Source organism: Mytilus galloprovincialis, chromosome 10 (genome assembly GCF_965363235.1).
Source record: "Mytilus galloprovincialis chromosome 10, xbMytGall1.hap1.1, whole genome shotgun sequence".
Lineage (NCBI taxonomy): Eukaryota > Metazoa > Mollusca > Bivalvia > Mytilida > Mytilidae > Mytilus > Mytilus galloprovincialis.
In genome coordinates this window covers 49,142,843-49,158,777 of record NC_134847.1, presented here as the reverse complement: position 1 = coordinate 49,158,777, position 15,935 = coordinate 49,142,843, and the positions used below count along the sequence as shown (strand labels likewise).

The following is a 15,935-nucleotide window of genomic DNA, read 5'->3' as shown; positions in this document are numbered from 1 at the left end:
GATTTTAAAAGAGTTTTAACCTCTTAAATGAATTATTATCTATAGATAATATACATATCGCTGTTAGGACCGCCTTTATTCATACGACCTATAGTTGACCTGTGTTCGACAATCCAAATGCGCATGCCTACCTTATGAAGAACGCTTTCTACTTTCTTTACATCGCAATCTATGATCATTCTCTTCTCTTGCTTGTCAATCATTTCTTTGAACATGTATACCCAATTTGTTGGATCATCATCTAGTTTTCGGACTGTAACCTTCACATTAGCACCTTTTGAAAATTTTAATACCTCCTCTAATCGAATTAATCCTGTTTAAAGAAAACATAATTATCATTCGTATCTTTTAAAAATGTCAATTTCCTTGGTATATCAATTAGTTTTAGGTGGGTGTTCTCAAGTTAATCCGGGTCGAAATTCATTATTATTTTATATATAAACCCTTGTTATAATCAAAACACACTTTGAAATTTCTTTGCAAAAAAAAAGTTTAACATGTTTTTTTTCAATCATTGCTTTGCACATAGATCATGACATGTTTTCTCGTTAGAATTGTTTTACATCTTTTTATATCTCATTGATGAAGGCTTTATCATATGATGACCTATAGTTGTTAACTTCTACTTCATTTGGTTACTGGTGGAGAGGTTTCTCATTGGCAATCATACCCAATCTACTTATTTATATTTTATAGGTTTTCTTCTAGAAAAAAAAACACTATGTTAAAGGCCGTACGGTGACCTATAGTTGTTAATTTCTGTGTCAGTTTGGTCTCTTGTGGAGAGTTGTCTCATTGGCTATCATACCACGTCTTCTTTTTTATATATACTAACATAGTAATCATCATGATCATAGAATATACATATTTTCTGTCTTTTACTTGCACATGTACACACTTACCATCGTTATCTTCATATAAAATTGTAAATGTATTCCACTGCCAATATTTGATAAGATCTACATAAGCTTTTCCTAATACTTCATAATGTGGATATAAACTTATTGAAAAATAGTCTCTATCTACACGTGCATCCCAGTGTGTTTGTATGTGTGGAATGGATAATGTATTACATATAGACTGTACATGACCAGACGATATCTGTGATGATGGACCAAATATGGCAGCGACACCGTCCTTTATCATTTTACAAACTGAAATGTAATAAAAAAAATGCAATTGTGAATTTGTAAAATTAAGTTAACCATTTATCATTTTACAAACTGAAATGTAGAAAAAAAAATCAATTGCGAATTTGTAAAATTAAGTTAATCATTTACGAGATTGTTTGAGTCATGCAAATTGAATTATCATAAATAAAAGAGTCTCCTCATGTGGTTTATAATATGGCCTCATATTATGACAGTAACCATGGTAATTCATTTTTTTTTTATAAACTGTACATAACGACATGTTAAAAACAAATTGTAAATTATGCGTTATCTTCTTCATACAAAAGAGTGGTTAAGCTAGCTATAAAACCAGGTTTACACCACAATTTTTTACGTACGGAATTGCCTGTACCAATTCAGGATCAATAAGAGGTGTTTTTCAAGTTTGATGCGCTTTTTTCTTCCGTAATTATGACCCTTAAAACAATAATTATATTCATTCATCGTCTTAATGAGGGTCTGGAACGAGGGGAGGGGGTAGGTGGTCCTTCATTTTTCTATTCTTTTATTTCCGATCGGATGCATGTTTTCTCTATTCTTCATATTTGTTTTTATTTCTTTATATTTTAGCACCCCATTATTCTTTATACTTTTTTACCACTATTCGTAACACTTTTTGCCCTTAATTCGGCTCTTTTCCTCTATAATGGTCTATTCTGTAAATCCCATTTAGCAACATCGATCTTTGCAAATACACCGTAAAGATGAACTTATTGCTTTTTGAAGTCTAATGCTTTATAATCTTGAGGAACGCACACGGCAGGTTTGATTCAAATTTACCTTGTCCTTTCACCTCTATTATGATTTTAAAATGGAATCTACGAAGTAATTTGCAATGCATTAAGGTTAACATGGCTAACTGTATAGACGCATTAAAGGACGGAGATCTCCATTACTTGTAACACTAAAATCTAATGACATCAGGAATATGTGGCATGTTATATTTCCTGAGAAGGAAGTTTGATGCAATCTTATAGCATAATCAAACTTTTGAAGTTCCATATTGATCCAAAGAGATTAAAAAAGAATCGAAGCAAACAAAAGGCAAATCATCCATGTCTTTTTAAAGCTATAATTAGGTTCATTTGTCAAAATAGAGTCACGATCGGTGGGGAAACTATCCCAACTGGCATATAATTTGCATCATGTGTGACTCAAAACAGATCTTAACTAGTATATTAACTTGCCTCAAGCCCTTTCTTTTAAATTCCCGAGTTATTTGTTTATTTAATGCAACCGAAGTTGTCAATTTATCTCTCAATTATTTTTTGTCCCGAAATGTAAATATCATGGTCATGTTGAAACATACATTTTGTATGATTGATTGGTTATTGGTTGCTTAACATACAGTGGCAAATATTTCATGAATGTTCAGGACATGATGGATGCTGTTAAAAATCAAAATTGGACGCTGTTAATTAAGCGAAAATAGCTATGCTGAAAGCTATTAGAGAAAGAAATATATGATTATCTTAAAGCTAAGAGAGTAATGGTATTTGCGTTTTATCTAAAATAAACCGCAAATACTGATAATATCAGATGATATTGACCAGTCAATATTTTTTTTATGAGCGATATTGTCAATTTACTAGAGTCAATGAAACAAGGCATCATTCCGTTAAGTCGCTTATCTATAATTGTTTGTTTTCTAAACAAGATATAATCAACCGCAAAGATTACAAATTTATCGTTTTTCAATTACAGAAATGCGACTTTGTGAACCGCAATCTCCAGAAGTCGACTAAGTAATGAATTATACTACGGAAGAATAGCGAAATAGTATGGCTGTGTATGAGTGTCATAAACACAGACTTCTCGAGTGTCTTTAACATTATTGCCCCTATTGATTTCCATAAAGAGCTAAAAAGCAATTTGTATGTATAAGAGTCATTTGTCTAGCAGACATCTTCTTCCTGTCAAAGGTTAATGGAAAAGAAAAATATCTTGTAGAATATTTTAGTAAGTAAGTCAGTAAATTGTTCTGAAAGATCAAATTAATAGCTTGTCCTCTCGTGTTCGGTTATTTATACGGTTATACCTCGGCCACAATGATGGGCTAATGGCAAGAAAATAGCGTAATAATTCACGCAAATAGTCTTTCATCAAGACAAAAATGCAATATGATGCTGACGTTCTTATCTGTCTTGGACATTCGATTATCAATGATATGAGTTATTATGAATTAGAATCTTAAGTGCCAAGGATGTTGAGATTCAAAACTTGTTTATACTGACAAGTAAAATATGGTGGAAGTGTGTGTGTGGCTTATTACCTTTAAACATCATTTTATTAAAAAAAAAAACATCTGACAGAAAATAAATTATTTATCCTTTAAAACTAATTAATTTTAACTTTTTCCAATAACTATTTATTCTCTAATTAATTTCAAGACAAAAGTGCTGATCCGGAAAAAAAATTGTTCAATGGAATGATAGGAAGATGGGCTTTTCTGTTTTTCTTTCTGAGTGTTCCGCATAGTGGAAACTAATCCAGATTTAATTTACCTTATAAATACCAAAAAATGGAAACACTGATCCATACATAATATTTGCATTCGAAAAAGCCGATCCGAAAATATGCCTTAATTTTTATCATTAATTGAAAATTTACATAAAGAATAGACTTAAGAATGAATTATTTCACTTTTTGTATACCATTATCAAACCCTTTCTTTTAGGTAAGCAAATAACTTGAGTAGAAACCCGTCTTGAAGTCTTCCTGGTTAATCATATATTAGACACGTTGGATATTTTTTTAAAGAAGAAGTTACACATGTGATGCAGGATCTGTTAGACTTCCAGAGGACCGGAGCACCTGATATCACCCCATTTTTTTAGGGGTTCGTGTTGCTTAGACTTTAATTTTCTATGTTGTGTCGTGTGTATTATTATTTGTCTGTTTGTCTTTTTCTGTTTTAGCCATGGCGTTGTCAGAATATTTTCGGTATATGAGTTTGAATGTCCCTCAGGTATCTTCCACCCCTGTTTCAAATACATTTTCCACTAATGCCAATTGTGTATACGTCCGGAGGAATTGGGTCTTGATGGTGATTTGTCGATCTGTACATGTAGTGTCCAACATTTTGGGATATCTTGTCTACACATCAGAGGCGGGTGTAGAGAGGTTTTCAGGGGACCCCACCTCCCTTTCTGGGAATAAAATGGTTGATTATTTAGGGAATCACTGTAGCATGACTGGTGCAGGCAGTCAATGGGCACCCACTTATGAAAATTTCTGGATCCGCCACTACACATTTTGTGTCGAAGTGTTTGAGCATGTCTGCATGTTATTAAGTAAAATCTGTTATGTCGACATTAATAGGGATATTTATACAGTACTTATAAGTGTCAAAACGGAGATTACTATTAGTGTAATAGTATTTCAAGTGTAAGTACAGCTGCCACACGTGGAACATCTTTAGTCAGTAAACAAGATACAGTTATATCGCACAAGCAGATTATTTGCATGTTATAATGATTTTGTCTGTGTAAATTGCTTTTACAAACATACATTGACGTCGATAAAACATCAAGCTCGTTTGATGAAGATATAATTTATAAAAAGTATTCAAGTCTTGTTATTGTTTATTCGATTTACGTCCCCCAAGGGACATAACTTGTTACTGTTCAGCAGTAAATTATCATTCGGAAGCATATAACATTGGCAAGTGTATGTATGTGCTAATAATATTCAGATGTTTAGGTGGCGTGTCTAAGAGCTTTTTCATCTCTGCAAAAGACACTGGAATGTTATTCTGGGGAGATGACTTCTATTCTTAAAATAAACCTATTTGTTAATCATACTTTTCTTTGCTTGACGTAATTTGTGCTAATGGGTAACAGCATAACTTTGAAGACATAGAATCAGAATAAGAAAAACAAAACACCGATGTGTATTGCGCTTTGTCATCGTTCAAATATTAAACATATTGGAGATGCACATGCGCAGGATATGTCTCTTAGTTCATCTGAGTGTAGATTGGGAACAAACTTAACGTCCCCCTCAATAAAAGTGGACCTAAAGACATAAACTCTTAGACGTCAATGATGAGCAATGAGCAAATAAAAAAGTCTTTCGAAGGTCTGCCATTAGCACAAATTCCCCAACAGCCCAAAACTTTAAGATATGACAAACATTACAAAAGAAAATCACTGACCATCATGTTCATCTAAAAGTTAGTGCATATAGCTTTGATTTACCATTTTTAAGAACAATTTTTCGAATCTTTTCCATCAGTTTGTAAGGAAAATCATATTACGAGAAACCTAACAAACAGACAAACAATAGATTTATAAATATTGAGCAATGGAAAAAATCCAATGCATGAATGGATCATAAAATGGTCGGATAATATTTCAAGAAAAGCTTGGTTAAACTCTTAATTTAATGGTTGCAACATAAACATGTGACTAATGGGTAATTAGCACATTTGAATCGAATGCTACTTTGCCTAATTTTAAAGAGATGTCAATGTGTTTCATACAACATGATTTCCTTTACATCCTAATAAAATTACAAAAGGAAGGATGTAGTTTTTAATCAAAATTAATGGTCAAATTATAAAGATTTCAGTTCGATTTTTTTTTGTTAAAAATTCTTCTTCTGAAATGGTACGAGTCTTAACTTATATTCCCGATGGTATATATATAATTGTAAGAAATTTCAAAAGTGACAGAAGTTGAATATGTATATAACTGTATTATCAATAAAGAGATTTGGTATAATTGCCAATAACACAACTCTTCACGATATCTGTTCTAAACACTCAATGATACATCCAAGTTAATAATTACATGACATGTTTTGTTTCCTCTTTTCATAAAAAAGGGATGCTTAAATAAATCGTTTCAATCTCAGTGCATTTTTTCAAAATGATTAAGGTATAAAATCGTTGCAGCTATTGGAAAGTTGTTATTTTACAAATATTTAATAGGTTCGACACCAAGATGTCTTTAAGTGTTTGTTTGTAAAATTGCGATAATCGATCAACTAAGGCAGTATATATTTAATGGGTATACCACTTTTAATTGAGTTTTAAATTGTATGTATGTTAAAGAATCACCATTAAACATGTTGCATGATATTCGAAGAGAGACATTACAACAACTAAGGTGGAAACAATCCTTTAAATTACTCCTAAGAGGAACACTTATACCAAAGATGTTTCATGCTCCTAATTCATGCCAATTGATGTAATTTTTGTAACATATTATAGTGATTTATATAATTGATTGAGTGAATGGTGGTGTTTAACACCACTTTTAGCACTCTTTTTAATTTTCAGCTTTATAATTGGCGGAAACAAGAAGCCGGGTGGCAGGAGAGAAGCATAACCTTCCGCGGAAAAAACTAGCAATCCCAGATAATTCCAATTAAAATCGAACGCACATACCAAATACATATTCGGACTCCAAAGCCCAGTGTTGAAAAGCTTGTGATCCTGTAGATGAACTGATTAGACCATTCCGCTATCATGCCCCTCTTCGAAGGCTTTTTGGGAACAGATTTATTAACGTATTTGTCAGACGGCGTGCATGGCATTCAACAAGTAAGTTGAAGTAAGAAGTAATTTATTGAATACAATCGGTCGTATTTATGTACTTTGGCATCTTGTAAAATCAAAAGGGAGTCCCCTTCCCCTTCTTACGTGTCTTGCTATTGAATGAAAGAAACTGTGAGCGCATTTGTTTCTAACCTAAACGATGTAAACGACTACGCGCGTAGTCGTTTAATCCATTTGTTTCTGACATTTTTTGGTCAACGTTGACATCGTTCACATAAACGATGTACGCGCAAAATAGTCGCGTAGTCGTTGATCGTTTATCGTTGAGACGTGTAAACGATAAATTTGTTTCTGCATCTGTCGTTTAAATAATTACGAGCACGTGTTGTTTTCGCAAAGTCCTGGTTATTTATTTCCCGCACTTTTACCTGTTTGTTTACAGTGCGTGAGTGTAATCTATTTTTGTCTGACAACGTGGGGTCGATAAAGTTTATTAAACGATGTATTTGTTTCTAGCAGCTTAACGTTTACTAAACGATAGTCATCGATGACAAAATTTCGGGTTAGAAACAAATGCACTCTGTAATATACCAATATCTGTATTTATCTGAAACCGGTTACCATATTGTATACATGTAATAACAATGCCCACCAAAGCTGTATGCATGAATTACGAGAATCGCTAAACATCTGGCAATAAAGTATTGTATGCAAAGATCACTCGGTACATACAACATGTACAGTCACATGCTTTAAGTGTTGAGTAGGAGATAAGATTGTATCTGCAATCTATCTGCATCTAAAGACGAAACAAAGCCAATTGTATATTTCAACGACATATTTCTCCGAAACTAACGCTTCAAAAAATTTCTTACAAGTAATTGAACTGACTTGCAATGCTATAATTCGAAAACTGGAAGTCTTAGTCTAATTCTGAAAAATGCAGAATATGCATTCAGCTGTCTTAAAGCTTCAACTTGAAGCATATCCAACTGGCTTTGTTTGCTGTGAGAAAAACTTATAATCATATTACTTTCTTCCATTTGAATGATAATGTCACTTTATATTTGAGTAGGAAACTTTTACTTCATGGTCTACCGGGAATGGCATTCTGTTTCAACAATAACTGATGGGTACAACTCATTCATAAAGAACTATACGCAAATAACTTGCTTTAATTGTGAAAAGATAACTAGTTTTATTTTTTGTTTCCTTTGAGTTTCTCATTTCTTATCTTTATTCATAGTTGGTATTTTATAAAGACAATATAATTGCTTTTGACAAGACTAAATAGTAATTCATGGATACGAAGAGCATGGACACAAAAACAGATAAAGACAATTTGTTTAAGAAAGAATACGGACTTCTGGGAATTTACGTTTCTAAAATATAGCATATTACATAGCATGAAGTATTTCTTATTCATTTAAATACAATCCCAAGATTGAATGGAAGACGGCGTACAAACTAACCTAGAAACTATTGATACAAATTAAAACAAGATTGTCTTATATTTTTTGTCTTTAACGAATATGCCTCTCTTTTCTCGATATCATAGGACCGTTAAACTATTTAAGAGACACGATGATTTCAGTTTTTCGATAGTGAATTTCTCTTTTGTGAGAAGTAGCTAATTGTATATTCCTGCTTATCCTGCGTTTATAATTTTTCGGGCCCTCCATAGCTTGCTGTTCGTTGTGAGCCAAGGCTCCGTGTAAAAGTCCGTACTTTGACCTATAATGGTTTACTTTTATAAATTGTCATGTGACTTGGATGGAGAGTTGTCTCATTGGCACTCATAACACATCTTCCTATATATATTGGCATGTCAATAATTATTCTTTATCGGTGTGGTAACTATAGTGCCTAAACCTTGAACAAGAACGATCCATTTAACATATACCGCTTGTGCAATGTATAAATATTCAAACTTCTTATTATACTTATACTCGTCAATGTCAATATATTCTCAATCTCGTCTTTTCTACCGTTTATGGGATATATAAAAATATACAAATAATACCTTTTTTCGATGACTCGAAACTATCATCTTGACTAACTGGTGCAATGTTATAAATGAGCAATGATTTTCCTAACACATCCCCTCTTAAATTTATTTTCTCCGTCGTGTGGCGGAAGGCTATCTCAACACCCTTATTTCTGTCTTCGAATAAGCCACCTGAAATTCAAAACATAGAAAAAATAAACAAATGCGTAGCTAGATTTTCAAATCAATTTGTTACATATCAAAATGTAAATATATATAGAAAGTTTGATAAAGTGTTAAGAGGGAGAAAAAGAGAAAGAAAGATAGAGAGATAGAATATACAACCGGACGTTGAATGTATATCATATCTGAAAATATATACAGTATGTAAATATATATTATTTTTCATGTCAGCTTTGACAGAATAAAAATTAAGGAAGCCACTTAAGATTTTAGATTTTATCGTGACATTCATCGATATACTAAAACTGTAGAACATTTATCATGTTTATATAAGAAACGTATACACCATTAAATTGTTTTGGAATTTGAGTAAAGTTTTCAACATTTCAGGAAAAGTATTACTTTTTACCCTTTGGGAGTACATCATAATGTGACAGTACTGGTAATAAACACCAGTTCACTAATGCGACAAAAAAAAATAATTCAAGGAAATCTACGGGTATTTTCACATCTTTTGAAAAAATGGAATATAGAGTTTGAATTATTTATTGCGTTAATTAAAGAAAACATGATTGTCTGTATTTCTATATAATGATTACTTAAATAGTAGTGATATTTGGTGTGTTGCCAATGAAACACATATCCACCAAATTTCAAATGGAGTCAATCGTGGGCCTTCAATAATGAGCAAAGCTCCATACAGTCAAGTCAGTTATTAAAGGCCCGCCATGAAATAAGGATGAAACAATTCAAACAAACAACAAAACCCGCGACCTGATTAAGGCCCGTATAGTTCAATGTATTTAATACATAATACATGTATAGGGCGAAACATAATACGATGATACGGACCTTTTAATTACGAAATTAATTATTGAAGACTTATAAATACGTGTTAAAATGTATATATCTGTTTTAAGAACTAGATTAAAATCTTCAGCAGTGCCCTTTCTTTTTAATTAAAATATAAGTAGTTTTATTTTGATATAAACTAGTGGATAGATTACATAAGATCACGCTGTCAAAATAACTAATACGAAAAAAAATCCGAGTTGCATGTTATACAAACGTTTATATTTACACATATAATTAAATGTACTGTAAAAATACATCTGATAGGGCAAAAAAAATCCGAACTCATTTAAGACATGCCTATTAAAGTAAAATTTCGTTTTCAATCATTGTTTAATTTGTTTTTGGAATTGACGTTGCATAAGCATGTCTAAAAGTATTTCATTGAATAATTATGCATGCTACCCACCTATCGCTGACTAAGTTAAAAGAGGAGATGTGGCACGCTTTTCAATTAGACAAATATCTATCAGAGTTTAAATTGCATGGAAATGTTATCGGCATGTGTACGGCCTTCAGAACCGTACGTTAAGCAAAAAATGAAAAACTTCAAACGAAAAAATCAACGGTCTGATTAATAAAAAATGTTTAATAAAGAATAGATAAGACTAACTCTAACCAGTGACTACGATAACCTTAACTAGAAATGGACGCAATTTAGTCTTTTTTTATTAGCCCTTTTCCTGTGAGATGTGCCGAAATTATCCCCCCTCCCCCAATAGGAATGTTCATTTGTTGTATCCCAATGGTTCTCTTGTAATTTTTTATAATTTTTTTAAATGTCTCTATTATTCATATATACCATGATATACACATAAGATCGAACGTACATATTTGTTTTTAACAAATATCGTATAACAAATACTTCTTATTTTACCAAAAATTCGGTTTATTTATATTTTTTGACTTGTTTGTTTGTTTGTTTATAAGTGTGTTGGAATTGTAATTAGTTTTGCTTTATTTTGAAAAATTGGTGCTACAAAGTTATGGAGATTTTGGAATCCTTTGATTTTGAAAGATATTGTAAAATAAATGAAAATTGTCTTGATAGTTATAGTATATATCTCAGTTAGAAGAGAAAATGTTTGATAAATATAAAAAAGACTGGTGTACAAGAATTTTTTCATATAGTACCGGTTGTAAATTGAGAACATATAATATTTTTAAACATACTTATAACACCGAGCAATATTTGCTACAGAAAATGTGGTGTAGCACCATTAAAAATTGAAACTGGTCGATATGAAGAAAAAAAATCTAGACAAAAGAGTCTGTTTTAACTGCAATATTTTAGAGGATGAAAAACATGTACTTTTAAATTGTCCGTTGTATGAAGATCTAAGACATGCTCTTTTTATTGATATATTGTGTCATAATGATATGTTTTTCAAATTGTCTGATGAAGAAAAATTTATATATATGTTTAAAATACCAATATTTGTAATATTGTTGCCAAAACCTGCAAAAACATTTTAACAAGGAGAAACAGTATTTTATATCATTAAGTATTGTATTTGTAGTATTTTATGAAATGAATAAGTATTATATGTATTTTAATAGTCTCTCATAATTCTTTTAAGAATGACACATACATATATTTAATTGTTTTAACTATGTTTGCTGTATAATTAATTTTATAATTGTATCTTGTTTTAATCATGTTGTATGTGGTGAGACTTTAATAAACTATTGAATCTGAATCTGCTTTATTTTGTTATATTTGTATAATTTAACAATTTGTTTGTTTGTTTTTGGTTTGTTTTTGGTTTGTTTTTTGGTTTGTTTTGTGGGAGTTGGTACACGTCTGCATATTATCCTTTACCTTTGCCATGTTTACGTATATAACTCAATTATCAAAGATGATTACATTATCAGCATAATTTATATTAATCATTAGTAAAAAGCATTGTCGAAAAAAAACACCCAACACCAACATAGATCTGATTTTGCCTTTCAAAAAACATAATGCCAAAGTACTATCCAGTTGTACAAATGTTAATCTTTGAAAGAGTTCCATATTTCAAAAAAACAATGTCTAAATGTTTGGTTTCATGATGTAAAACGTATCGACATCTAGTCAAAATTAATTACTTTTCTAATTTGCAATGATTTTCAAATATCTGCTGAGTCTGATTGATATGTTCCCAGAGGTTTGCTATAATGTAAACATGTTTAATATACTTAATAATGTATTATATATATGAAATCTGATGCACATGTACAGAATAATGCATTGACTCAGTACAATAACGTTGTCAAAATATAGTTCTTTAAAAGAGTTCCATATATTACAAAAATGGCTATATGACCAAAATTGATTACTTTTCTAATTTGCTATGATTTTCAAATTTCTGCAGTCTGGTTAATCTGTTCCCAAAGGTTTACTATAATGTAGAATGTAGTCAGTGTACGGATAGTAAAATGTTTAAATTACGTATATTATATATGCATTCTGGTGCACATGTATTATGCATTGACTAAGAGTTCTTTATGATAAAGATGGTATATTGTAATTTATATAAATTTTAGCAAAATATGCATAAACACTGTGATGTGTTTTTTTTCTGAAACGGCTTTAAACACTCAAATTGATAAAATTTAATATAATGAGAAAACCAGAAGGAGGAGAACCCAGAAGATCATACGCTTTATATCAACGTTTATTTTATGGTTTATAGGTCAGATGAACGTACACGCAAAGGCGGATTAAAACAAACATCTGTCTGCATGCTTCACGTACGTAAGCACGGCCGAGTTGTCTACATCTGGTTGTAAGCTTTGCAATTCATTTGATCTGTTTTACCTGTAATTTATCAAGTAAAATGATAAATGATTGATGCAATATCAAGGATGAATGATATTACACCTGTCAAGGATCTAACTCTCGTCTAACTCTCGTCCATCAGCCAATACATCATCTCACAGAAAGATAGAATACATCCGGCACACATCTGTATATATGTGGCATTTACTATGAAAAATAAATATATCTACAAACAAATAGATAGGAGAAACATATAAATCGAGATGATATCCGAAGTTTAACATCTTGAATACGCGTATATCAATTTATCAACGTAAACTGTATTTCAAGCATCCATTATTTTTCAATCGTTAAAGTGCTTGTGATAATTGCAACTGAATAAACCATTGAGAATTCAACCTTCTTGCAGAACTGATAAATATCCAATTCTTTAGTTTGTATCACTATCTAATTCAATACGAATGTTTCAATGTTGGGCGCAAAATTGAAAACGTAAGAAACACTTAGTGTGAGAATTTAAAATATAGCTTCTGCATATAGCTTCCTATTTGCAAAGGAGTCTGCTAGTTAGCGACAATCTCTTACACAGTTCTCGACCACAGAAAGGCACATGAACATGCAGCAAGACTAGCTTTTTTTTAATCTTTTACTCTCTCTTTATTTATAAAGCTCTACTGATGGAATAAAATATATAGAAAGAAAAACATCAATACAAAGTTTTCGGGAAAAGCACTGCATGAACTCTTATGATACGTATATATGATAGATAGAAAAATAACTCAGATACCACAGACGTTATAAATAATACCGTAACAAATATCGTGGAGACATCACTGAGAGAACAGTCAATGAATCATACCGCCATACACTATATAGAATTGGCGCCTGTACTTTGAAGCAGTTTATTTTACCGTACCGTCATGAACAGTAGAGAAAGCAAACTTCCAAAATCTTGAAAATGCTTTGTAAAGAAAAGAGAGAAACTATACGATTAGTATATCATGAAAAGTCCATAAGAATCGTTCTATAGTTTTTTGTGATCAAAAATTGAAGCGAATCCTCAATATATCCAATCAATCACATCATGCTTTGCGTGTGAACTGAAAACGGAAAAATATGTTTTTCTTCTGCATATGACAAGAAACCGGAAGCAGATGCTTTTTATTTCAAATAAGGATGAATCAAGAATATGTAATAAAATGTCCCCAAGTATATTTCAATATGTCTCATTCAACAATTTCTCATTATGTTTGATTGTTTGTCTATTGAAAATTTTCAAAACATACCATTATGTGATGACATAGATTACCATTGATATAATAACGAGTTGCAAAATTTTGAATTTTCCGAACTGCAGATGATGGTCTACCCTAGTCCGAATAAATTATCTTAACTGTATTTAGCAAAGCCTTTCGGAATTTTTGGGTCACCAATGCTCTTCAACTTCCTACTTTCATGACTTTATTTATATTTCTAAACTTTTTTTATTCGAGTGTCACTGGTGAGTAGCAGATAAAATACAAAAGACATCTTAACAACTGAATAATTAAAATTAGTTTGTTAATGTCAGGATGCACATATGACAGACATATTCGATTCAAAACTTGGAACTTCCGTACACGTGGTTCAGTGCAAAACAAATATACATGTATTCTATGTGTGATACCGCCGATAAATGGCGTCGTTCGTAGTATTATTGTTATGTACAATAAAGCCTGTTCTGTATCGAGTTTTTCTTATGGACCCCGCTTAAACATGTACGCAATCAATGATGCCAAATCTTTGTGTCAGACAAATATCTTATATAACAGCAAAACAAAAATAATAAAACAATCAAAACCCGACTGAAACTGACACTTCCGTCAATATTCAGGATTCTCAAAGCCACATTACCAAGATGACTAGTACTTCTGTACATACGTTGCGATTAATTGGTGTATTGGGATATTGAAACAAGTCTTTGCTCAAAGTTTATTCAATAAAATACATATGAATGATCAGGAATAAAGTGGTTATATTGTCGTTTTTATTCAACCGTTTTTCACTTACACGTTTATTGCTTATTGTTTTTTAATAGGAAAATGCTTTAATCAAATTTTAAGAATCGTTTTATGCATGTATATTACCGGGGTTTTGTCACATAGTTATTTTAATGTGACAGAAACTAACCCTATTACTTCATTGCTTCACAGTTGTGGCGTGTCGTGAATGTATCAAGTTTGTCAAGAACTCTGCTCAAACTAGTGCTAGGACCGTCTAAAACTTGCAGTGGTGTGATAGATTTTTTTTTCGTGTTGAAAGCCTCGCTGTGACTTTGAGATGAAGAATAACAATAAAAGCACTGTTCTCTGGCTGTCTGTGTTTTTGCGGTGCATGGTCTGTTTTTGTGTTATGGATAGATACCCCATATCGTTTCTTTCTATTATATTATGCTCTTTATCCAAAGATATATCCAATGGACAGAGTATCTATAACATATATCATGCCATCATGGGGAGTTACGCTACACAATGATATAAACTAGAGTATCTATAACATATATTATGCCATCATGGGGAGTTACGCTACACAATTATATAAACTAGAGTATCTATAACATATATTATGCCATCATGGGGAGTTACGCTACACAATTATATAAACTAGAGTATCTATATTTAACATATATTAATTATGCCATCATGGGGAGTGACGCTAAACAATTATAAAACTAAAAAGACAAATTTAAGTTGAATCACTTGTACTTGTATAAAAGACAAAAACACAAGCAAAAAATCATAACAAAAAAAAAAAAAACGAAAACAAACAAACAAAGGTATGCACAACTTTTAAAGAAACGGATCTTTCAATCTTCAACCGGCTTACAAAATACTTTCATTCTAAATATCATTAAGAAATTCAGTGGATATATGTTTTGTAGCTCTTATTTTCATGTTTTTTATTATATGATAAGAATGTTCTCACAAATTCCTATTTAGCAATCACTTTAATGCATATTTGATTTCATATGACCTATCCTGGTGTTAAGAAAAAGATTTGTAACGACGTTTGTCTGCAAGTTATCTTAAAAGACTATAAATACTTCAGGGAAACGTTATAATTACTTTATGTATTAGCTATTTCCTATTGTTATCTCAACTCAGTCAATTAGCGTATAATTGACTAATGGCTGTCTTCAAGAATCACTCTCTCCAACTTGTAAAAAGAGATGGAATTTGAAAATCTATCATGTCTATACAGGAACCATTTTCTCTGTGTTATCCAACTATCCTTCAGATTGTTGATGATTACTAACTGCTAATTAGGATCGAATTTTTCTGAAACTTTTCTTCGTCATGTTCATAATTATAAGAATTGAAGGATATTCTGTATCTTTATTTTTGATTTTGAAAATCTCTATTTTTTTTTTATCTGGACTGTGTTAAAGATTGGCTATAACTAGTACATGTAGAACATCGTCTATATTAAAGATGT

At 31.4% G+C, this 15,935-nt stretch overlaps 1 protein-coding gene across 4 annotated transcripts in view; it reads right to left on the bottom strand.

Annotated features, from left to right (window-relative positions):
- The window catches only part of LOC143047731 (glutamate receptor ionotropic, kainate 2-like), a 104,772-nt gene that overhangs the window by 28,416 nt on the left and 60,421 nt on the right, over positions 1 to 15,935 (bottom strand). For all 4 annotated transcript variants that reach the window (XM_076220954.1, XM_076220953.1, XM_076220952.1 and 1 more), the window contains 3 exons: positions 8,699 to 8,854; positions 903 to 1,154; positions 132 to 313 (listed from right to left, as the gene is read on the bottom strand). In XM_076220954.1, the coding sequence (XP_076077069.1) occupies positions 132 to 313; positions 903 to 1,154; positions 8,699 to 8,854 (590 nt within the window). The remainder of the gene's footprint in view (positions 1 to 131; positions 314 to 902; positions 1,155 to 8,698; positions 8,855 to 15,935) is intronic.